Source organism: Lathamus discolor, chromosome 6, assembly GCF_037157495.1.
Source record: "Lathamus discolor isolate bLatDis1 chromosome 6, bLatDis1.hap1, whole genome shotgun sequence".
Taxonomy (NCBI): Eukaryota; Metazoa; Chordata; class Aves; order Psittaciformes; family Psittacidae; genus Lathamus; species Lathamus discolor.
The window spans coordinates 18,221,350-18,246,457 of NC_088889.1; the positions used below are offsets into that span (position 1 = coordinate 18,221,350).

General features: G+C 45.9%; 1 protein-coding gene across 6 annotated transcripts in view; it reads left to right on the forward strand.

Moving 5' to 3' along the window:
- RGS6 (regulator of G protein signaling 6) overlaps window positions 1–20,405 on the forward strand; it is a 276,150-nt gene extending 255,745 nt beyond the window's left edge. For 4 of the 6 annotated variants that reach the window (XM_065683506.1, XM_065683509.1, XM_065683512.1 and 1 more), the window contains one exon: window positions 8,350–9,481. In XM_065683506.1, the coding sequence (XP_065539578.1) occupies window positions 8,350–8,439 (90 nt within the window). In that variant the 3' untranslated portion in view covers window positions 8,440–9,481. Of the gene's footprint in view, window positions 1–8,349; window positions 9,482–12,650; window positions 12,709–16,058 lie in introns of those variants that run through there. The other 2 variants (XM_065683513.1, XM_065683507.1) reach the window with 2 other exon arrangements.
- Window positions 20,406–25,108: the final 4,703 nt, after the last annotated feature.

The window sequence follows — 25,108 nt, forward strand, 5'->3', positions numbered from 1 at the left end:
CTCTGTGCCTGCATCCCCACGCATGTCTTCAGCTGTCGTAGGGAAGCAACCTTGTGGGTATCCCCCTGTGCTAGAGGAGCTCTCAGAACCCCAGCAAGGTGCTCATCATCTTTGGAGACCACCGTCTTGCCTTCCTGCTGGGTGGGAAGCTGCATCATCTTGCAGGTAGCAAAACCAGAGACACTAAATTTTGACAGCAAGCGCAGGCGCACAATGTGGTCCATTTTCTGCAGCTCACTTTTTTGCCCCCAGTGCATGGCAAATCTCCACTTAAAATGCAGTCAGGCCAGATGTTGATTTTCAGCCCACAGCAGTGGGATGCCATAGACTCCAAGTGCCTTCCTCCCCACAGGAGTCTTGCAGAACTTTCTTTTATTCAGGTGTTTCTTCTCCTGGGTGAAATTGTGCCTTTAATTTGGCTGCTGGTAGGTCTTGCCACTTCTGCAGGAGTCCAGCACAGAGGCCAGCACATGGATGTGCACTGCTATTCTCAGTCCTGCTCGTCCTGACACGTTCAGCCAAGGCAGTAGGATTGCAGCAATTCTCTGTCACCTCTGCCAACCCAGGGTGCAGGGACACCTCTGAGGCTTCTTCAGAGAGGGGACCTGTGATGCTCTGAGCACTTGCACTGTTGTCATGCTCAGCAGAAGGGTGAGGCTGACATTTCCTTTCCCTTTCCTCTCCTCTCACATGCAGGCAGAGGCAACTAACCTCTGGTTTAGTGCATGATTAAGTAGACCTTTGGGGAGCATTGGACTGGGTACATTACTGCTTTCCTGCCAGACAGGAAGCCTGCTTTGTTGCTTGGTACATGCTCCAGAACCTTGGCTCCACTGTCAGTGTTGGCTAAAATGTAGTTTTCACTTTTGGTTCTGCTTTTGGGACATCAGAGGTGGTGGTGTGTCATCCTCCAAACGGTTATAAGTGAGGAGGTTGCTTGACTCTTTCTTTTGGACCAAGAATATTGCTTTGGACAAAAATATTTGCTTGACTTAAAGGAGCGTTATGTTCTATTCTCATCTCTGGTGATGCAGTGAGGAGAATCAGCCCCATCTCTGCCTGGTATGCTGCAGACTAACCTTGTAGACATCAGAGAGCTATGGCAGCTGTGATGAACATGCAGAAGCATCAAAAGGCTTTGCCTAGACTCACCTACACAAGTTCTCATCCAATTTTTCTGATATGCTTTGGCTTCCTTACATCTTCTCTATCTGATTTTTGAGCTGGTGGTTTGTCCTGGATGTTGTTACTGCAGCTAAATCTGTGGCATATGATAGGTGCCTCTGATGAGCACCTCCAGTGCAACGCTTATTTCCAGTGCAGTGCCAAGCACCACCACTGCTTTGGCTTCCCTGTATATGTAGCTCCTTATCCCCCTTACTGCAGTTTTACTTTCATCTTATCACCTCCATTTCACTGGCTCACCACATTAAAGTAAGTTTCTCTCCTGGAAATCAGCTTCGTGACTGCAGTGAGCTTTCCTTCATGCTAGTAAGATTCTTCTCTATAACATTTTTTTTTTTCTCTTAGATATTCCAGCAAACATGTCAATAAATTATTTAGTTCTTCCCTGTTAGTGACAATTACATCTCCCTTGTGCCAAGTGAATGAAGCGCTGTGGTGAGCAACCTTCTCAGGGATATGTTAATAAAGCCATGATGCACATGCTTGTCTTCTCACAGTGAAGTTGAATGTTTTCTTGCATATGAATAGTCCTGTACTCCAGATACAAAAATACCAGTGCCCCAGATCTGCCTGTATCTTTCTGTGGCCTTTCACAGGCATACTTACGCTGTCATGTGTTTTGATGTAGCCAAAATTACTGGAAATGTGCCTCTATCTTCTGGATAAATGGAGAAGTGTAGGTTCCCTGGCAATGAGTTCAGTGGCAGTTTTCCTCCAGCACTGTATTCACTCACACACTGCTTTTTAATACTGTAAAAGTTACTGTGGGTTTTTTTCCATCTCTCCAAACCAAGTGGATGGGAGCCTCCAATCAGCTGTTTGGCAGATGTTAACCAGAATCAGAGGTCCCAGCTCAAACAGCCACAGAAGGAAAATTCAATGAACAAGAAATCAATACCAATAGCTGTGAGACACAGCAATGCACAGACCTGTTTGAACTGATCAAAAAACTCACAGGAGAAAAGGTGACATTCTCCGAAAGTAGAAGTAGCGATGTCTCTCATTCTTTAAGGGGTTTTGGTTTCTTATGTTTGCTCTTGCAAACATTGATTTCTCCTTTTTACATTTCTTTACAACATTTTCCCCTAGCTGCTTCGTTATATTTTGCTGCTGTTTTGAAAAACTGCATTTAAGCTGAAGGGTTTTCTTCTGTATTTTTTTTCTCTGCACTTTTTTCCCTGTTAAGCCAGAGAATGAGCAAGGTCGTAGAACTTCTCTAGAAAAGTTCACTCGCAGTGTGGTAAGTTCCTTTTCTTTTCCCTCCTCCCTCTCCTCAGAGCTTCATTTTCAGTTGGGGGGAATGTGGATGCTTGACTTTTTATTTCATCCTTTATTTTTTGCAGCTAGCATTTTTGCAGCTTCTCTTTTAATACTGTAGCTCATCTAAATTGTAGCTGTAAAGAAGGGGGGAGGTGGGTGGGCAGGAAGCAGAATTCCATAATGCTCATTCTAGCTTATCATCACTGCAAAAGCAGATTGACTTTTGTCTAGAGTTAAATGCAAGGTTGCCTTCTTGCTGTGCTCCCACTACAGTAATTGTTGTGTTTTTTCCTTGCGCAATGAAGTAGAAGAGCATGGTTCTCATAGCGCCATTGCAGAAGTATCCATATGGTTGTATAGTGCATGGTTAATGATATCATATGCATATACACTTCCATATCCACCCACAGCACTTCAGCCGCTTCCTCCGTTGCCCCCCTCTGTCAATGCTTATGTAAACAGTGATGAGTGATACCCTTTGACTAGTTTGTGATGCTGATACCAGAAATTGAGTACAGTAACAGCAAGAAACATGACACTGTTATACCTTTTAGGTAAGGGGACAGTGGGATCTCAAGGGCAGTCAATAGATGTCCTTTCCTCTTTGTCCTTTACCAGTGTCCAGCCTCCAGACAGTCATTCCAGGTGGAGGAAGCTGGTCCAGCTGGGAAGGGATTCTGCAGCACAGGGCGGCATTGGGCACCAGCCAGGGCTGCTTCTCTCCAGCCCCCCAAACAGGACCCCAGAGCTTGGGCAATACCCACTTGTCCCACTTGCTTTCAGAGATCTGCACATGCAGCAGATTTTCCAGAAAAAGGGAAGAGCAGGGAGAGGGGGCAGGACCAGAGGCAGATGCTGCAAGTGGGGTGGAGGAGCAAGGATACTGGACAGCACAGGATGGGACAGACAGTGTGCATGGGGCAGCACAGAGCAATCACAGGTTTGGAGCTGAAGATGCAGCTTACAGAAGCTCAGTGACAAATTGCTCTTGTGTTGCTTAGTATCAAATAGTACACTTTGACTCGGTATGTCATATGGTTTTGGCATAATGCTATGGTCTTCATGTATCACCCATCATTAGTTGCAAGGTGATACTGGGACAGCAGACAGTTATCAAGTGGTTGATTCCCATAGAAGCTACTGTACAGAACAGTATTTCATAGAAAGTTCATAAACCTTGTTCTGGCTTTACAACAGCTTTATAACGAAGGCATGCTAGACTGGACAGGGCCTTGAGCAACCTGGGCTAGTGGGAAGTGACCCTGTTCATGGCAGGGGAGTTGGAAGTGAATGATCTTAAGGTCCTCTCCAACCCAAACCATGCTGTGATTCTATGATTCTATGTAAATATATGGTACATATATTTGCATTTGTGTGTGTATGTATGTATATTTATATATACACTAGATACATAGACATGGCATATAAATATAAAATATTTGTACATACAGATAGAAAAGGGGAAACTGCTCAGGTAAGTGTGAGCTGTTGTAGAGCAAATAAGCCTATAGCTGTTCTTTCTGATGCTGTCATGCCACTGCACAAGCAAACCCAAATGTAACACGCAGAGCTTTGTAGTATATCCACTGGCAGACTTCCTGGGGAATGTATTTATATAGCTAATGCATATGCACACATTTAAAATATGTTGATACAAAATATATCACTATGCCCATCTGCATATTTACTACTTTCTAAGAGTCTGCCAGAAAGAGGAATAGGCAAGATTTTTTTCAAAACAAACTATGCAGAAATATTTACACCAAGTGGTAAATTCTGCTCCCAGATTTGCCAAATACATGGAAAAGTAACTCTCACTTTACTAGACTGGCTGGGTTTATAGTAACACAGCCAAGGATGGATTTTTCTCTTGCATTTGATTTGAAGGGTAACTTGACAAGCTCTGTTTGGGATGGTAGAATTATAATCTAAGTACCTGTAAAGAAAATCATTGTAGATTGGTCGGCTTTAGTTCATTGATGTTTTACTAGCAAGCATACTGTAAACATTTTCTTTCATTTTTCTTAATACAGATACAAGATGTCATCTTCCAATGGCATGGTAGCTAACAGAACTAGGAAGGGTCTGAATTTTTCATACTTTGCATTATGGCAGTTCGTCACTACCATCAGATGAGAAAATAGTCACTCTGTTGGCACGTCATAATGTCCTCAGAGGACAGCATTACCAAAGTGATAACTTTATGGCGTACTCAGAGGACTAAATTAAGACAAAGTTAATTCTGCATGCTCTAGTTCTCCAAAGTGCACTGCAGTTCCCCAACTGTGTAGGAGTAGAGCAATACAGCAGCCTTCATTGCCAGAGCTCCACTATGCTTTAGTAATTCCTCGTTACAGGATCACATATTCTAGCTGACCTTCCAGCGTGCTGAAGTTAAGCATATGCTTAAGGTTTGGCTGGAAAATCTTTGGCAAGATTTTTGGTGATGATTCATCTTTTACTTCCAGGTCCTTTCAAAGTACAAGCTGATACCTCTATGCAATGGCCAAGAAGGGGGTTGTGCCCACCGCTGGTTGGGTCCTGCTGTAGTGAAGGGTGTAGTTTGCAGTGCCTCCCTGTCTGGATTCCCCTTGGAGCAAGGGACATCCGTCTGACCTAGTGCCCAACATGCAAGACATCCTCAACCTCCTCTGCTTACCTGTATGAAGCGTGGCATCAGTATGTGTTTCCTGGAAGCCCACCACAACAGCCTGGACTGTAGTTTTGTAGTGCCAGGCCCAAACATCATGGTCATCAGTCATCTGGTGAACACCAAAGGGCTGCTGGAGAAGAGGGGCAACAGATTTCTTTTCTCCCCTGTTAAGGCTTTGAAGAGTCCTCAAAAATACATGGGTGGCACAGTGGTAGGATAGATAACACCACTTTGGCCATAAGCTGGGTTCCCATGACATGAAATCACAGGTATAAAGCTAGACTGGTTCTTCCATGATCTCCATGGGGGCCCTGTGGAAGGGTCAATCTCAGTGAGCGGCAGATCTGACAGTCTGTTGCATTGGAGCACTTACTAATCCACCTCATTTAAAAAATGATGGCACTGCACATAGTGGCAGGTTTATCTTATTACAATTTTCCTTTTGAATACAGCAAAGATTGACATTATGAAAGCAGAGTTAGCCTGTCCTCTCTCCCAAGTGAAGATAAATGGCATCATAAAAATCAGACATCATGTATCATATATGTTATAAATAACACCTGGTATTGAGGTAATAACTTAATTTTAAAGACACACATATACACAAATCTATATATCTACATCTCTCTCTTCTGTCATATTTGATCATCTTACTAATTAAAAGGAGCCTGCTATACTATTTTTAGCCATGCAGTCTCAGCCTAGCTGTTTAAACCACTGTAGTTCCCCATCTGCTTTAGAAATGATTTAATAATCAGATAGGCAGAAGCTTAGTTCTCATAAACTGAGATGATCCTTCAGGGCCAGGAGTAGAAGGAAAATATATTTTAATAAGTGCACTTACGGAAGCCACTGCTGCTTTTGCCTCACAAAGGAAGCCACCAAGTCTCTGCTTAACTTGTGCTGGTGGACATATATTCATTTAATAAAGGGGGAAACAGGAGGGAGTTCTGTTGTTACGTCTTGCAGCATCTTGAGTATTATCTCTAAAAGCAGCAATGGTCACTTCACTAATAACAGGTATTTTACCTACAGATAACCAGCCTTGGTAGGTAAATTAGATAAGCCTGGACCATGACACTCACAGTTGAATCCAAACTTTTCTAAAATTGCTATATCCCAAGGAAGGAATTTCCCATGTAAGAAAACTGGCGTTAAAATTCCTGACTCAGTATCAGGGTGGTGACTCAAAGCTGAGAAGATCTCTGTGTTTTATTCCCAGCTGACACTTCTAAGAACAAGAGGTGTGCCCGCATGTACAGCTTTTGAGAGGATCAGAGCTCTCAGTCTTCAGGCTTTCAAGGACAAGAGGGTGGCCAGAGCAGTGATACAGTTTTTGTTCAGAATTTTCACAACTTCTGTCCGAACCAACTGACTTGGCGTAGTGTTTGTTATTATGTTACCATAGAATGGTTTGGGTTAGAAGGGTCCTTAGAGCTCATCTAATTCCACTCCCCTGCCATGGGCAGGGACATCTTCCACTAGACCAAGTTGCTCAAAGCCCCATCCAACTCGTCATTGAACACTGCCAGGGATGGGGTCAGCCACAGCTTCTCTGGGCAACCTGTGCCAGGGCTTCACCACCCTCATAGTAAAGAATTTATTCCTTGTATCTAATCTAAATCTATTCTCTTTCAGTTTAAAGCCATTCTGCCTTGTTCTGTCAGTACTTGCCCATGTTAAAAAGTCCAGGGACTACCTGAAGAAGGTAAAGAAGGTTTTGTGCTTTGCTTTCTGAGGACAGAGAGAATAGTTGTACTACCTGGGAGAAGTGAGAGGTGTTTGCTGGCCAGAGCCCCTTGTGAAACAGCCCAAGCAACGGCAGCACCTGGCAGCTCCAGGCAAAACCAACATCCCAGCCAGAGCATGCTGCACAGGACAGGGTGGGCAAAGATGCAAATGCCAGACTTTGGACTTGTTCTTGGAGTCTGTGGGAAGTCCTTTTCCCTGTGTGTTCCCTGCCTTCTTCCTCAGGCTGTAACAGTACAGCAGAGTGTATGCAGAGGTGTGATGTGCACAGGCCTGTCATGGCTGCCTACATCCTACACTTCCACGTGGTGAGCTACAGGCTTCACTTTAGCTTTCATCATTACAGTTGGTAAAGGGTATAATACTTAACGGGAAAAGGAGCCCTCCTGTTAAGTCTTAGAGGAAATGTAAGTATGTCGTGAGACTAAAAGACTCAGATTTATTTTAAAGTCAGCATAGTAGAAGACATCAGATACAGAGGTGTGAAATGTAGCAAGCAGTCAGGTATGAAAAAGCAGGGAGCTTTTCCAAGTAGTAAATTCAACTTAGTACAGAAAGAGAATAAAGTAGAGATAGTCTGTGTTTGAGCTGCTTGGGAAGTAGACTGTAGATTAAGAATATCAGAATGAAAGTTTTCTAATGAGCTTACTTTAAAGAATCCTGGACATTATGGAACATTTTGTATGGGACAGCAAGTCAATGAAGACTGAAGATTGTCTCAGTTCCCAGGCATAGGTGAATAACTGAATCAGCAGACTGGCCCAGCTTCACTAACCATAGGAGACAGTGCTGCAGTAGGCAGAAGCTGGTAGGCAGGAGCTGCTGTAGTCCTTGCCTTAGCAACAGCAGGGTGAGTTTGTATTCCTATCCAGAAGCACTGTAGGTTTCTCATGCAAGAATGATTTTTCCAGGAACAAGAATACCACTGGAGATCTTGTACTTGATATAGTTATGATGCTTAGTGGCCCGGATGCTTTTTGTCTGGAACCTGAAACACCCTCCTTTTCCTTGCAGTGCTGCAAACTGGCATTTTCATATAGCATGTCCTCTGCTTTAGTTTTCTGGTATCTTTTCTTATTTTGTATTGAACTATCCTTGGCTCAGGACTGTAAGTGCACCTCAATTCACTACCTAGACAAATCTGAAGTCCTACTTTTAGTTTCAGTCCCATGGGTATCTGTTCATTTGCATTATATAGTATGCAAGTCTTGGTGTCTACACTGCCTGCCTGCCTGGCTGTCCCTTCCTAGATGCTCTTAGCAGTCTTGTCTTCAAGCTCTGTGTTTGTTACCCTTGTTCTTCCCTGCCATTGTTTTACCATTTCTTGATCTTCAGTTTCATCCTTTGGCCACAGCTACTGCCTTACGCTGGTTTTTACATACTCTCAGTTTGTCTGCTGTTGAGTCAGAGTCCAAGTCACATTTGACTGTCCTGGTCCTGTTCTTAATTCATGAATACGGTGTCACATATGAAATGTGTTGATGGGATCTTATCTTTCTTAGGTGAAGTGTGTGATATTTTGCACAGCTGTGTGTCACTGTGATATGTTACAAATACTAACCATGAACACAGTGAAGAAAGCACAAGGCTGAAGAAAGAATTGCTACCTGATATCACCAGGACTCTCTTTTTATCTGATTCCTTGATAACCTCATAAAACTGTCATACATTTAGCAGCTTTCCCACTTTTCACTTTCCCAGCTCTACCAGCTTGCATAAATAGATAACAGCATTTGAGGGCATGGAAAGTATTCACTACCTCCAATATCTTAAAGACAAAGGTTTAAGCCATTATGGGTAGAGAATAGTGTTTGCAAAACTGGAAAGTATAAAAAGGTGGTACACTGAGATGCTGGTGAAGTAGATATCAGAACAGACAGCTAGAAAGGAAGGCTGTAGGAATGCCAATGTTTCTTAGACTTGACACCAAGGAAAGAAATCTGGGAAAAGGGTTATTTTTATCTTTGGAAAGATCCTTTAAAAGAAAATGTGCCTGCTACACTACTCCAGTTGTTAGCAAATACTGGCTTTTACTGGGAAAAGTTACTTGCATCATGTAGGTGGTGGAAAGCATCAGAATGTACCCAGCATGTGAGGGGATCTAGTCAGCATTTGCAGCCTGTCCTCTGACTATTCTCTTATCTGCAATAGCCAGTCAGTGTCAGTACCTAATGCTGGGGAGGACCGGGTGCATGGCCTGTATTGACTGGTTGCTGCATGCTCCAGTACGTCACATCTGTTCCTGGTATCGTCACATTAGCTGACTTGGTCTGGTAAGCAGTGGGTTCCATGTGTTACATGTATGCTGTTTAGTCTGTTCTGTATACAGGGTCTCCTTTAAAAGATAAGTATTCATCATTTCTAATGGGTAAGTTATTCTTCACTTCCCTTCCTAAAAACACTGCTCTGTAGTGCTGCTGGTGCAGAATGGCAGCTGCCTTCCAGCACTGGGTGAGTGATCCCTGTGTGTACAGTCTGCAAAATGCTTTGGGATCCTTCTGGATGAAAGGCAGTATACAGAGTTCAGGATATACTTACTGTCCTTTACACACAAACTCTGGAAGATAGAAGTCAGCAACCACTCACTACAGAGAGTTCTAGCTGCTAGCTGCAGATACCAACCCAGGACCTTAGCAAGACGTTTGGGAGGGTGGGTGGGCTCAGACTCTGCTGTGATTTCAGCCAAGATAATTCTGGCACTCCAGAGAGGTTTAATATTTCATTGGTGTTTCCGTTTTCCTCTGACTATGCAAGATATTTCTGGTTCCCAGTCCCACTGAAGCCAGTTAAACAACCTGAGTCCACTGCACACAAAGGGAAGAACAGAATCACATCCTGCTGAGAGCTAGACCAGCAACATGTAATGAGGGCCTTTTCTGAGGTGGCTTCAAACTGGCTGTAGTGATCCATCTGTGCCTCCGTCTTCCCATTTTTATTGTCGGAGTGAGGGACAGGTCCTGTATCCGGAGCCGCAGGCTGCCCAGCTGGCAGGGCTGTGCTGAAGTGCTCTCCTTGAGTGCGGTAAGTGCAAGCAGTCCATAAGCTGCTTCAAAGGATGCCACAATTGGCTCAGACACATTCTCAGATGCAAAATGCACAGACTGCTCCACAGCAAGAGGATCTTCCTCATGCTGCTGGTGGAATGGTAGAGGAAAGCTCCAACCATTCTGAAGCTGTTCTAGAAGTGGGCGAGTATGGTGCTTGTGTCAGCTCCTGGTTTGTGCCATATGCAGTGGTGTGCTCATTTCTCAAAGCAAAGTGCAATGGCTCACTTAGGAAGCACAGGAAATCCTTACAAAATAAAATGGATATGGACATTACCAATTTTAATTGGACTGCAGCTCTGAACTGTTCCCATAGTGATATAAGCTGGAACCCAGCCCATGGTTCCTCAGCTCCACTGTAAGTATCAATGGCAAGAAGCTCAGGTAACTTGTCAGTCAAGCCTTGCAAGGGGACTGGGGCCCATTCTGCAGGGGTTTGGGGTAGCTTGTGGGACTGTGCTGGTGAAAATGGGTGAGCATCCTGCATGCTCCCCTGCTTTACCCTCTACAGCCACTTTGCAGCTCCTATTTCCAGTCAGTGTCAGCGTGTAATTGGTGGTATTGCCCACTATATTTTGTGTGCTGATTTATGTTATGTGCTGATTTATGTTATGTTCATAGTTTATGCGTCTGTGTTTATTTTGTGTTGAACTAAGTTATTTTTCTGTATTGTTTATGTTTTTAACTATGTTTCATATTTAACTTCATTAATTTGTTACTTTATCTTATGTTTGCAATATATCTTTTAATGAAAATAATCTAATAAAAAAGATATTTTTAAACTGACACAAAAATTAAATTTCCCAAAGATCTGAAGCATAATATAACATTGAAAACCAAACAGTGCTGGTAGGGCTAGTGCCATGGCAATCTCTTTCTTCAGAAGTAAGGTTTGGTGGCAGGACATTGCCCGCTGCCAAAATTCTGTTAGCTAGAAAGAAATCTGAGCAGTGCTGTCACCACGTGGAAAACCTCAGGTTGAAGCTGATGGGTGATGTGTTTGCTCATCTCCAGTGGAGATGCAGACCAGCACCAGGCTTCTGCTGACGGTCTTACAGAGGGCTGCAGCAATGCAGCCCCCCATGAGATGGCTTCTCCTTCAAGAAGGTGATGCTTCTGGCTGGGGCAGTTCGGGCAGCATGCTGGAAAAAGGGTAGCCCTGGGCACAAAAGAGGGCTAGAAAGCAAGAAGTGGAATCAGCTACAGCAGATAAAGTCGTAAGCTGGTGGTTGAAGAGCATGGAGGTGAGCAACCAGCATGAAAGCGCTTTGGTCTGTAACTGACATGGCAAAAGGGGAGCCTGTGCTGCCATACCAGAAGCTCCCCACATACTCCCTCTTCCCTGTCACTGTATCCACAAAGCTCCCTATGGGATAAATCCTGTCTGGATCTTCAGGTAAGTTGTTGATGGCATGCATGGGAGTGCCGGCTTGTGCACGTTGTTGGTGGTGAATGCCCGCATGCTATATATACAAACTGCACTCTGTGCTGGGCAGAGCACGTTAACGTTGTGTGAAACCACAGGCACTGGATAAAACTAAACTTTCTATTTAAAATTATTTTTAAAAGCTAGTTCACAGCCTTTGCCTTCTCTCCCAACTGTGCAAAGTGCTGGTTTTGGTAGATAAAAGCAAAGAGCAAGATGGAAACTCCGTTGACTCGTACAGGAGGTATGAAAGGAATGCTGTCTCCTTTTTGTGTCAAATCCCAGACATATTTTTATTCCTCTTACTTGGCTTCTTGCCTATGTTAAATTGCTGAATTCTGCTTCATTAAAATAATTGCTAATTGCATTTTACACTTTAGTTTAGTAGCTGCTCAGCAAAGGCTCAGCCTTCAAAGATGCTGAGTATATCCTGTGACCTACAGGTTCAACTTCACTTCCCTGTGCCTCAGTGAGAGCCCTGATGATCCGCAGATGCTGAGGTCTGGTCCTCTGCCTGACACGCAGCCAAGCAGTAGGATGCACCACGTACTTAGAAATCAGATTCTGGGGGCAGTTTTGTAAGGTTTATTAACAATTACCTTAGGTTACTCAAAATTCAGATTTTACACTGCCTCTGAAACTTGAAGCTTCTATCATGCCAGTGCTCAGGGGTAAAAAAATAATTGTTCATTCAGCTGCATAAAGAGAACTGGACATTACCAAGACGTAGTGAAGCTGCACGTGATCCTTGCCTAAAAGCTGTGTTACAGCTCAGCTGCTTGCAGGAAATGAGAGAAAAGAAAGCCTTCTTGCATCCAACAAGACGTACAGCATATGCCCTACAACATATGCCCTACTGCTTGTGCTGTGCTGCTTGAGTGACAACAGTCTGGGGTTTGAATTGTTGTAACCCTAATTAGTAGTGACAAATATTTTGCAGCTGGGGGCCTGGGGTTTCTTTATAAGCTTTAGACCCCACGTAAAAAGTTTACTCCTTACATCTACTCTTATCTCACCTTAAGTTATTCAGCATATGCATACGACAGAGTAAAAGAAGCACTGTTGTGTGCTGAGCTTGAAATCATATGCTTTCCAAATCCCCTGCCAGCACAGCTTAGATGAAATTTCTCCTGGAAATAGGGCAGGAGTTGTTGACATTTTCCTTCAGCAGGGAAAGAAGTAGAAATGTGTGGGCAGTCACTGGTTTCATGCTAAACAAAGATGTGTGGGAGGAAAAAATCATGTATTTTGGTTGAACCTTTCTAAAGAAACTAGGTGTTCTTTGTGCCAAACTTTCACACTGTAATAATCTGAAACTTCCTCACTCCATCAGAATTCCCCCCGAGGGAATCCCAGCCAAGTGTCAGATGAGACCCAACATGGCTTCTCAGGTCTGAACCTGTTTAGCATGTATTGTACCCAACTATGAACTGATTTAGCCATGGCAAGCAGGAGCAGGGGGCTTGGACAGACAGGCTGGGGTCCTGGGGAGGGTGCTGGGTTTTGGGGGTAAGCTGCCGCACCATCCCAAAGGAGCTGCCACGTACGCTATGCTTTGGCTTTTATCAGTCAGCTAGCATAAAGCTCTTGTGTCTCCTGCTGGACTTTGTGCCCAAGAAGCCCTGGAGGGCTAAACATGAAACAGAGATGCCACAGACCAGCCCCTCAACTGATGTGAATCAGCAGCAGTTCTGTGGAGGCAACTGAGTCATGTTGGTTTACCTTGGCAAGTGGATCCTGGAACCCATGCAGCATTTCGACCTGTAACACAATGTTTTGTTCCCTTGTTGTTCTTTTTAGTAACAGGAAACAGATACCAGCTTTTTCTAATGGAATGTTTTTTTTCTTGATCCTATGATTTTATGATCCTCTTTAATGAGGATATCTAAGATGAGAGAATCCCAAACTGAGTGTCTGCATCCCACTCACCTCCAGCCTGCAGATATTCATATTGCTCAGACCCACGCTGTGAGGCTGATGCTTGTCTCCGCATTGGGTGGAAACAAAATCCACTACATCAGTGTGCCTATTTGGTAGCAAAGCTGAATCTTACACTTACTTACAGCCCAGCGCTCTCACTTGTAGCCAAAAATTTCACAGCATTAATCCCTCTATGTGATTCCAGGGATCCTTCTGCCATCTGTCATATCACAGAGGTGGACACAACAGCCAAGCAGACAGCATCACTGCCTGCTTCTCACTGTCTTGAAACAGAGCTTCTCACACCCATCTGTGCACACGAAGCTGTTTTACACCTCACATTTCCCTGGTATCTTCCCAGACAGCCAGGCTCCGTGCTTGGGACTCATCCCCCCCTGAAGGCAGGAACTTTGCTGCAGAGCCAGCCATCAGATCTGTGTTCCCAGGCTTACACCTTTCCCTCAGGATGGGGGAGCTGCAGATGGAGCCCTCCACCTTTGCCTGTGACTGGAAGCAGCTTCCCGCTGGGAAAGCTGTGAGCGAGGTTTTGCTCTGCACAAACCACAGCCATCAGCTCTGGCCACCTTCCCCACGGCAGCCTTTCTGCCAGCTGTCCCCTCCCCTCAGCCCATCCCAGCACCAGCATTACCCTGTTCCCACTTTGTACACGTGCATGTTGAAACTGGGGCTGGTTGTGGAGCAGCGTTTACTCCTCACCCCAGTTGGACCCTGATGAGGGAGCTGGCATACCCCCAAGCCGCCTGCCTGTGAGGAGATAACAAGAGGAACAGCCTGCCGCAGATTAGAGTCTGCCTGAACAGTCATTATACATACCCAAGGCTTACTTGGTTTTTTTGTTCCCAAGGATGTATCCAAATATAGGTGGAAACTAACATCTTTTTTCTAAAACCAGCCATGTTATTCTTAAAAAAAAAAAAAAATAAAAATAGCATCCACATCTTTCCCTTCTTTTTTCATAGAAATGGGACTCAGGAATTGATAATTCCTCATCATTCTTTCTGTGGTATTACTCAACAGCAGCAAAATGACAGCCACAGTTGCAGTCCCCCAAGCACTGCCATGCTGCCCCACAGAAGACTTGGCTACCTCTGGGGCAGCACTGGGCCAAGCTTCCCAGAACTGCATATAAAAATAATAATAGTGAAGGATTAGGTTTATAATGAAAGCAAGCATGTATGCCTTAAATGGCAGCGGTGCTGGCATGTCTGTGGAGCTCCGGGAGGCAGCTGGTCCTTCGTGAGCCGTGCCCTTGGTGTGAGCTCTATCCTAGAGATGGAGCAGCCACGGAGCTGTAAGTGTTGCTTTCTGGTCCTGGGCAGGACAGTCTGAATGATGACAGTGTTTCCAGCATCCCTTATGTACAGAAGGTGGCCAGATCAAGCCATGTGTGTTCATGCAGCTGAGCAAATTATGTGGTAAAAGGTGCACATCTGGGTAACAAAATGAGGCTTCTGTAGGGAACTGTTACATCCTGTTGGAACAGCCCTAAATGGGAAGAGATTAGAAATCAGAGAGTGGGGGGTTTCTTTTTTCTTAGAATGTTTACTTGTTAAATAAGGCTTATTTCAAATAACCTGGTAAATTTAACCTTTAAAATTTTCCTACATTTTGCACGTACTCATTTCCACTGTATCATCTGTTTTCGTCACTCTTTTTGTGGCTCTTTCTTTCAAACAGCAATTATTAAGACTTTCTATTGCAAAAGAAAGCTTGGCTAAATATAGTAACATAGAGGAGCTTGTTTTAGAGCTCCTAGGTATTCCACAGCTCTCCGGTATTCCCTGGATGTTTATTTCAACCAAGACTTCTTTTTCTTTTAAGAAAAACAAGTCTTCTTTCAAGAGGAAAGCTCACTAAAGGAACCCAGCAACTGGTGCAGTACTTGAATCAATTTTTCACTGTTACATCAGTAATTGCAAAGCCATCAGTACCCCCTGTGGGGATATACCCTTCCTATAGTCTGCAAATGGAGAAAACCAGCTGTAGGTCCTGCCTTGCTCCCAAAAGCAGGAGCTGCATGGCCTAAGCCAGTGAAGGGATCCAGACATGAAGGTGACCTTCCCCCTGGTCCTTGTTCCTGCCAGTCAGTGAGAAAGCACGTGTGGATGCCAGCAGTATGCAAGCAAGGCTGCCACAGCCATGAACCTGCGGTGGTAGCTTGGAGGAGAGCTTGAGGAAGACAGGGAGGCCAGGCAGGAGTGGACGAGCAGTGATCAAGGACACATGAGAACAAGGAGTGGGCAAAGTGGGGTGGTGACAGAACAGGCACAGGCTGAGCTTTTTCTCCAATAGATGTATTTCTGATGGATGCTGTGCAGGTGATACTGATTCACAAACCGTTCAAGGGACATCCCAGCTTTCACAGCAGTGTGACTTTGCAGCTCTTCTGGACCTAGAGCAGTGCTCTGCATGGGAGCTGTGGCCTGGCACTGGCAGGACAGCACTGGGCAGGATGAATAGCAGTGAGCGTAGGACAGGGCTTTGCTTTTACCAGTTCCCAGGTAACTGGAGACAGTGTCCCAGGAAACAGCATCCCAGGAAACAGCTTTCAGCTATAGCCACCTGGACATCGCTAGCCACAAGCCCTCCTTGGCAAACTACCTGCCTGGGGCAAAATCACAGGCACCCAAAATGCTGGGGGTCTGCTCATCCCTCATCACCTGCCTCCCTGTAGGCAGGGCCAGAATGGACAGCCCTGGGGGAAGGCGCCTGCCTATTACTCGCAGTCAAACCATCCACAGCATCACTCACACCTCCCGGTCTCTTGTCTGTCTGTCTGTCTGTCTGTCCCTCCCTCCAGGGAAAGTCTCTGGCGAGCAAGCGCCTCACGGGCCTGATGCAGTCCTCCTGACAGCTTCAGCCTACCACCCCACGGGAAGGACACTTGGGACAGCTGCTGGGGATGGGGCATTCCAGGGAGAACGGGTCCCTGCAGGGGAAAGAGCCTGAGCGAGCACAAGCGGAGCCACGCGCCAGGGGAGCGCCTCTCGTCACAGTTTACATCAACACTTTCCTGCCTGCACAGCTTTGTAAGGACACTGAGCTCTGTGCAGGTACTTTGTTTCTGACCAGGGTTTGGAGGAGCACACTTCACTGTACGCAGAAGGTCAACAAGGCAAGGGGCTTGCTGTCTTGTTACTTAAGGGAACAAACCCAACCACAGCTTAGAGAAAGAAGAGCTGAGAGAGACAGGTACTTTTCTCTCATCTCTTCTCTCCATTGCACAAACACGGCTGCAATAGATGGTGCCGCAATCTCACTTGCTCCCTTCCTTGTGGCCGTCTGGATCCAATAAAATATCTGCTGGAAGCTGCTTCTCCTTCTCACAAAATCTCAAATGAACTTCTCCTGCAGATTCATTGACTTTAACTTTGTTTTTCTTTCTTATATCTCTCCTCCTTTAAAGCAACAGGAAAAAAAACCCGGCACATTTAAGTTCATCACTCACTGTCCTTCCAATAGCATGTAGCATGCCCAGAGATGGTGGCCAGATCCTCAGCTGAAGTCAAGAGAGTACAAGTGGTTTTCATCCCCTGAGGATCTGCCCCATTGAGTCAGACTGATCCTGGTGCAAATCCTCTGATGTCGGTGGAATCGCTCTGCATGTGCGCGTAGTACAAATGTGGTCAGACTCTGCCTGATGCTCAAAAAGTCATGTTTTCAATGTGTAATGCACACACACACCCCCGCATAGTATTTAAAAGTGAGTTGTTTTATACTGTATTTGATTTTTTATCTGTTTAATGTTTTGCATACTTAAAGATGGATGTTCAAGCTTTACTCCGAGTAGATAAAATTAGACTCCAACTCCAATCACAGAGGGCCAAAATCTGCTCACGTGTGTACAGGGAAAGGCAAATCTGATGTGGGCAGGTGTTAAAATTCACTCTGCAGTGAGGAGGGAATTGGTGGAGATGGCACCAGCAGAAGCAGGGTGGGGACAGGCAGGGCGCTGGATGCCAAGTAGCCCTTCCTAAAAAGCATCACAATCAGCTGTGGTATAATGTTCAGGTGAGTCCACTGAGAAGCACTGAGAGTGCATTTATACCACTGGAGGAAATGAGCTTCCGCTAAAACTCATCTGACATACAGCCCGTGAATACAACTGCAAGTGATGACCCAGTAGCTTGTTTCAAACTGTTGGGAGTATGGAGAGTAGAATGAGAACAGATGTGAAATGACTAATTTAAAAAAAACATGTATCCTAGCTGCAGATAGCGAAATGGACTGTATTCACATGCAGTGTATTGCCTATATATGAACATTTCAAGACTCAGCTGACTTAGTGCCACAAAACCTCCTGTAATTTGCAAGCAGTTCAGATCTGAAGGCTGTGTGAAAATAGACATTTCTTGGTTGACATTTCACTCATGCCAAGGCAAACTGGCTTTTTGTGCAGGTGGTAGAAATTGCTATACGGCTACAAGTCTGCATTCCTACCTAGGCAAAACCATCTAGCTAAGTAGACAGCTGGCTATCAACAGTATTCACTTCTGAAGCAAGTATTAGTCTAATATCTTAGGCCTATATATGCACAAAATCAGGCCAGCATAGTTTGTCAGAAGAAGGACCTTCCTTCTTTACCCATAATATTTCTTGTTTGATACCTGTTTCATTTTTTGCCCCCAGAAAATTCCTATTATCGATTTTACCTAAGGTCATAGGACCCTCTACACCTGCATGAATGTACAGTAGAATATTGAGTATTGTATTTGTTCTTTACATACGCCTATTCCCATGAACACTCTGTTTTCTGAGGTCTTCAGACCAAATTCATCCTATCCATACATGACACACAGTGAGTTCCAGGACTGCAGCACCATCATGGATGTACCTGTACATTCGTGTGGTGCCCTGCCTCCCTCCAAACTGTCACTTTGCAGGACACATTTGTCCTCTGTTGCCCACCCAACCAAAGGGTCCCCTTGGGTAATAGCAGGTCTGTGCATAACAGGCCCATTCATGCACATTCATACGTGTCCCTGTACATTGTCCCTAGGAAAACGCAAAGGCTGGCTCTTCTCAGAGCCTTGTTGATGTTATCTGTGTCGAGCCCGTCATTGCCATGTGTCACTGGAGCTCTGTAAACCAACAACTGCTCACACCACAGGCTACTCTACTGCTGGTGCTGCCCAGCTTCTAGGCTGAGGTATTTCCCATGGGAGGTCTGTCCTACAAACCCTGAAACTGGTCTGCAGAGCATTCCTGATGGGGGGTGTATACATAGAGCAAGAACTCTGGTGTGTAGAAAGGAGCAGAGGCAGCAAAGTTACCAGGAAGTCTCTTCTTTGCAGTGAGTTCCTGACACTGGACAGGTCTCTAGGGGAAAGATATGGGGTAGCTCCATGGAGTTACTCCTCAGTGTCCTGCAGCATGGGGCACACATGGAGAGGGCGGGAGGATGACACAGGTGCGCGGGATAGGTGGAATTTGGGTTATGGTCTGTGCGGGGAGCAGCAATGTCAGACTAACTTGGAGCTGTGCCGCTGCCCCATGAGCAAAGCACCGTCCTTTGTCTTTCCTGCTCCATCCCTGCAGGACAGTCATGTTGGCTGCTGCAGTGTTTTGCCTGTTGGGAATATGCTGTGTTTGAACTGTTGAGTGCATGGAGGGAATTCTTACTGACAGAGAGCATGCATATGGGCGTACATCAGGGGGCCTGGATGCTGAACAGCTTGCCATTTAAATGCACACTTGTGCAAGCTAATCTGCTCAGTAATGGCCAGCTGAGCGGACAGAGATGCATTTTCTCCGGAGAGAAGAAAGCCCTGCTCCTCATTTCTCTAAAACAAAGATGAGAGTAGACAAGACCTCCTCCTGGGAACATGAATGAACTGCTTTTCACATGTCCTTTACTTCACATATGATGATACCAACATGTAACTACTTCCACCTGAACTGCATCCTTGAATAATTGCTTTCTAATGACATTGTTTTTTCCAAGTGATGCTACTCTTGTACACCCACCAGTATCCCACTGAGTGTTGCAAGCAGTAATCTGCTGCTTTATAAGAGTTCCATGTCTTCCAACTACCTCATTGTCCTGAAGATGAGTTAGGAAATCAGCTTTCCACTTCTATGTTCTTAATGGCATTGTTTCAGGGAAAGGCAGTCTGGAAAGCTTTTACAATGTCCATGCTGTGCAAGCTAGCTACAAAGCTTCCCATACTTACAGGGCTATGTCTGTGAAATATGGCTGTACACTGTTATTTGGATAATAGAGTATCCAGAGCATTCGTGGCTATTGTGGTGAAACAGCACCAGGACACACACTGGTAAGGTTCAACAAGCCTGTGCAGACAGCATTAGGCTAAAGCAAATGGATTCATGTACTCTCGGTATAACTCAGCGCTAAGATCCCATAGAGTACTGTAATAAAATGGTAGCAGGGCAGCCATAAAAAGTGGCAGTAAGCTGACATAATAATACCAGGATAAATGTAGCAATAAGGTAACACAGGCCACTGCAGTAAAGTAGCATTTTGATAGTGCAGCAATAAGACACAACAGGACGCTGCAGTAAATTAGTTTGGGGAATAAGGCAGTAATAATGGTGTGTGAGGACAAACGGTGGTACATTTGTACCAGGTACTGCAGCAATAAAGATAACATAAGGTGTCCTAGTAATAAGTTACTACAGTAACAACAACACGATGCACTGTAAAGTTATATTGGGATGCTTCCATGCTGCAGTCAAATCCTACAAGATGTGGTAGTGAGACAATGAAGACAAAATATGCCCCGTTTCAGACTGCAAAACATGAGGAAGTTTTCTGCATGGAAACGCAAATTCTGTAATGACCTCAGCAATACCAATCCTATCACTCCCTGCTTTCAAGGAAGCTGAGGCAAGAGTGTTCTCCCATCCACTCTGTTGTTTTGATATGAAAATATAAAGTTGTCTCTTCAGCCAAATTGTCACAGACTGTGAGGAAGTTCTTTTGTTAGTCCTTACTCAGGTGAAACCCTGGTGAGTCCTTTGCCTTGGAAAGGATTTGGCTCTCTCATCTTCTGGCATGGGTGATGCTTTTAGCCTACAGTTATTTCTGGTTTGGGGTGGGGAAGGGGAACCCAGGTACAGAACATCCGACTGTACTGGCCTGTTTCCTGAAATGCACAAATAAATTGAGCATCCTGGAAAAGTCAAAGCAATAAGGACCAAATCTGTTCTGTCTGTCATGCATGCATGTGCACATGAATAATCCTGCTGGAATCGGTGTGAGTCCTGGATGCATCTATGGGCAGGGCTTGGCTTAACCCATTCTCAGTGTCTCCAGCTGACTGACAGAAGCACTGTGTCTTCTTGGGTTTTTGTTTTGTTTTGTTTTGTTTTTTTTTTTTTGTAAGATCTCTTTTCTTGCTTTTCCATTTATTTTATTTTTTTAATTTAACCTAACCTCTGTATGAAATTTCCTTTGGAAAAAATCAGTTCATCATAAGACAAAATGCAGCACGGTGGGCAGAGAACACATATGTCCTACTCTTTATACCCTTCAGTGGAGGGTAAAGCATTCTGGAAAATAACCAGCAACCGGTGTTGCACTCAATAATCACCAGGCATAAGGGTTTAGTCAAAGCATCTATGTCAATAGCAAGGCTTGAATGGAGTGTGTGTGCTTGATAAGAAGATGGTCTCCTGGGAAAGGATGTAAATAGGGCACCACTGCAGACTCCTGACAAGCAGGAGCAGCTCACAGCTGGCTCTGGCTCCTCCAGCCAGTCCCAGCAGATAGGAGTTTTCTGCCACATCTTTCTGACCCTTTGCACAACAGCTTTGCTACCCCTTTATGTGGCTTCCTCTGTCTCTAGCTAACTGTGCTCAGTTCAAGTTTTGAGCAGTGCTCTGATATGCCTTGGCTTGGCTCTCGCCTTCTACTTCTTGGCTTGCTTTTATTGTGATTTAATGATTAAGCAGGATTATTAAAGTAGAGCTCACAGTAGGGTAAGACAGGGTAGGTTATCATGATTTTGTCGTTTAAGCTGTGAGCAATTTTTCAGCTTCTCAGCAGTGTTTATAACCTGAGACGGAGAACAAGCGAGGCGGCTGCTCAGCAGAACAGTGAGCTGGTGAACAATACGCTATCTTCATGCCCATACGTACTTTGAACTTACTGGTGAGGAGAAATGCTTTGTAGTGAGAAAAGTAATCTCAGGGCAAGAGAGAGTCAGACCTGATCAACTTTTTCATGTGATACAGATTTTGCTTTGCCAGCCCCTAGCATCTGCAAAGCTCGCAGTTAAGAGCCAGCAACCTTCTAATCCTGCTGCTAAGCATTTGGAAACAGATTTCTCAAAGGCTGTCTTTACACAGCAGTGCTGTTACTTGAAGCCTTTTACTGTGAACTGATGGCTTTCACCACAAGTATCTGTGGCTGCCCTCTCGAATTTGCAATCGGGAACTGCGGATTCCTCACAGAGGGTGGATGATAGTGGGCAGAATTTAGGGAGCAATTTGCAGACTTGGGGCTCAAATGGGTTGCATGTGAGCGAGTCTAATGCTGTTTGAGATGGTCAAAAGTGCACAGGTCATTCACATGGTATTGGCAGCAATGACCAGAACATTCCTGTCTGGGGATCCAGAAGATAGCCTGAAACATCTCGTGTGGCAGAGGACAACTTTCTGTGGGCAACCATACAACAACAGAATCAGCTACCTTGGAAAAGACCAACCATTACCCCAGGACTGCCAACACCACCACTAAACCATGTCACTGAAGGCCTTGTCTGCACGGTGTTTGAACACTTCCAGGGATGGTGATTCCATCACTTCCCTGGGCAGCCTGTTCCAATGCCAGATCACCCTTTCTGTGAAGAAACTGTTCCTAATACCCAATCTAAACCTCCCCTGGCACAGCTTGTGACCGTTACCCCTTGTCCTTATTACCTGGGACAAGATGATGTTACTTGGAAGAGATGGCATTGATACCTGAATGTTGTTATCTGTCAGCAGAGATACTAACAAAGCTTCTCTGTCTCATCTTTCATGACATCCTCCCATAAATAATAGGTGACAGCCAGCCTGAGCAGCACATTCTGTGGGTGGACTAGGAAAACCTCATCTGGACTGCGATTTTAGGAGTGACCTTTTGGATCCTTCTCAAGATTCCTTATGTCCAACCACATGCAGGTTGCTCCCACATGCTGCATAACTTCATAGCCCAGCACAGTGGGTGTCTGATTCTCGTCACAATTCAGCATGAGCCTGATGCCACATGGATTAAGGCACATCAGATAAAAAATTCAAATGATGCTTTATATAACACATAATTTCCCCTAAAAGCATCTGGGATTCCAAAATGCCACACTCTGCGTTTCAGAGGCCATTTGGGGCCAAACACACAAAAATGAGGCACTGTGAGATTTTCCACTGCAATAAATATACCTGAAGGGCCTCCTACCCCCATGGTGTGATTGAAGGCACCCAGACCACGGCATCCCGTTGTGTCCCTGGGCACAGTAACTCCCATTTCTCTCCAGGGCCATGTCGCCGTGCTGGCAGAGGGCAAGCCCTGGGGGACAGGTGGAGGAGAGTCCATCGAGGGGGCCAGGGAGCTGTGGTGGCCGTTGCATGAGGAGCACCGAGGTGGGTGGAGGTGATCTCCGCGAGGGTAGGTGCGATCTCTGTATCCCCGCTGCACGGGACATGGAGCATCACCTACCAGCACGCTGGTAGAGCAGCCGGGCAGGGGAGGCGGCAAGCGGCATCCCCTCACGTGAACTCGCTGCCCGCTGCTCTCCCAGCGCAGCAGGAACGTGTCAGGCACTGGGCACAGGGGCCAGTGCTCTGGGTTCCAGGCAGGACCGGGCGCAGCTGCCCCCGCCGCGGGGCTGCAGGGAGGGAGCTGGGTCAGCCCTGCCCAAGGCGCTCCCTGCTTCGGCAGACACGGAAGACAAAGGCCCCGCTCCCAGCTTGGAAGCTCTGTCAGGTGCCCGGGGTGGGGGGTGATGGTGAAGCCACCTGGTTCCCCTCAGCCCACAGCCGTGCTGCTGCTGGCGGCTGTGCTCTCCTCTGTGACCCTCATCCCTCTTCCCAGCATCAACACCCCGGGAAAGGCTCTGCTCACCCCAAACAAGCTGGGAAGGGGCCTGTCGGTGAGCTGGGTGAGCTGCCTCGCTGCAAAGCAAGACCTGCAGCTCCTAGGTTTGGAAGGTCCCAGGGCTGAGAGGCGTCTGCAGCCCAAGCTCTCCTCTTTGTCAAGATCAGCCCATGCACACCTGTGCAAGCAAAGCTGCAGAGCCATGGGACATGACTGTACCACTCCCTAGACCTGCTTGTGACCCCCCCACTCTGCCCAGCCCTGGCAGCCTGAGCCCACTGGGCTATAAGGGAGATACATGCTCTAATCCTGCAGAGCATCTCTGTTTTCTGTGTGCCATTTGTCTCTGCAGGGCTTGTAACCTTTGCTGGGTTTGAAGCAAAGGACCAGTGCAGACCAGGGAAACTGATACCTTCATCAACTAGACCCCCTGCTTAGCACACACCAGAGCCCATCTTTAATATCTTTGGAATAAGGCTGAGAGTTACCATGTGCAGTCCTTTGTCCTGCAGGACAGGCTTAATTGCTTTGCTTATTTACCTTCAAGCCATCCTGCAGCTCTGCTCATCAGAGCATCGACGCTCCTCTGTGTTTCATGCTGCCAGCATACTGCATCGCCATTACACTGGATCTTCCCTGCAGCCTATTGCTTCAGCACCTGCAGTTCTCAGCTGCCTTTCCCCCTCATCACTTTTCACTCTCATTTCCTTTGACCCCATCTTAGAGAGGCTGGTCCGTGCAGCTCGTGAAGGGGTTGTCAAACTGACATTTCCCTGCTTAAGCTGTCTCAAGAATCAGTCTCTTTGCTGAAAGAAATGCTCCTTTAGGGCTGCCACGTGCAAGGCTACTGAGCTCTGTATCTGTTCTTCAATTACAAAACCACGGAGAGGGGGATGTGTACATGGGTTTGGAATCACCCCTCTTTGAATCTCAGCCCCACAGTGCAATTTGGCTTGCGAGCAGGACTGGCACATCCCAAGCACAGGCAGTGGCAGCACCGTGGCTAAAACAAGCCTACAGCGTTTGCCTGTACACTGTGTTCAGGGCTGCTTGGCCATTCTGTCACCCCTGGGACAGCTGGAATCTCTGACACCATTTTCTATATGTGTGTCTGTCAGTGCAGCTGCATACTTGTTTATACAGACAGCAGTAGGGAGGGACTCAATCCTTCCCTCAGTTGATAGCTGATACCGTATGTTAGATCTTCCATACGGGGGGACAGACAGATTTTGGGCTAAGTCTGGCCAATTCAAAATAAGTAGAGCTTTCCACAGTCTAGAAAAGGCTTGTCTTGCCAGGACCCTCAGCCAGCCCTGCTCATACACACACACGTCCAACACATGGGGAAAAAAAGCATCTTTATGTGCTTAGTGTGATGGATCATCTGCTGTGGGCCACCTGCAAACTGCAAGCCCTATCCTGTAGCCAAACTCCTGAGCTTCTGCATGTCATGCATTTTGATTAGGTAGCTACCCTACCCAAAACGCTCCTGTGATGACCTGCCTCTGGACACTGAGGCACCCTACCATGATGCCAGACTTCTCTGCTGCACGTTGCCTTCCCCTCTGCAAAACAGCCCTCACAGCCAAAACTAGGCAGAGCTTAGCTGCCTTCTGCCATACTTTGAGAGTTGTCAGAGCCTTATGGAAAGCAGCAAGCCACAGGCTTCTGAAATGTGGAAGCAACAGCAAGAGCAGTGTTAGAGCTACTGGCACCAAAAAGGAAATGAAATTGGTTGTATGGGCTTTTTCTTTCTCACTTTGGTTATTATTGACCTGATGAATATGGCAGCAAGTTTCTACCACTGTAACAGT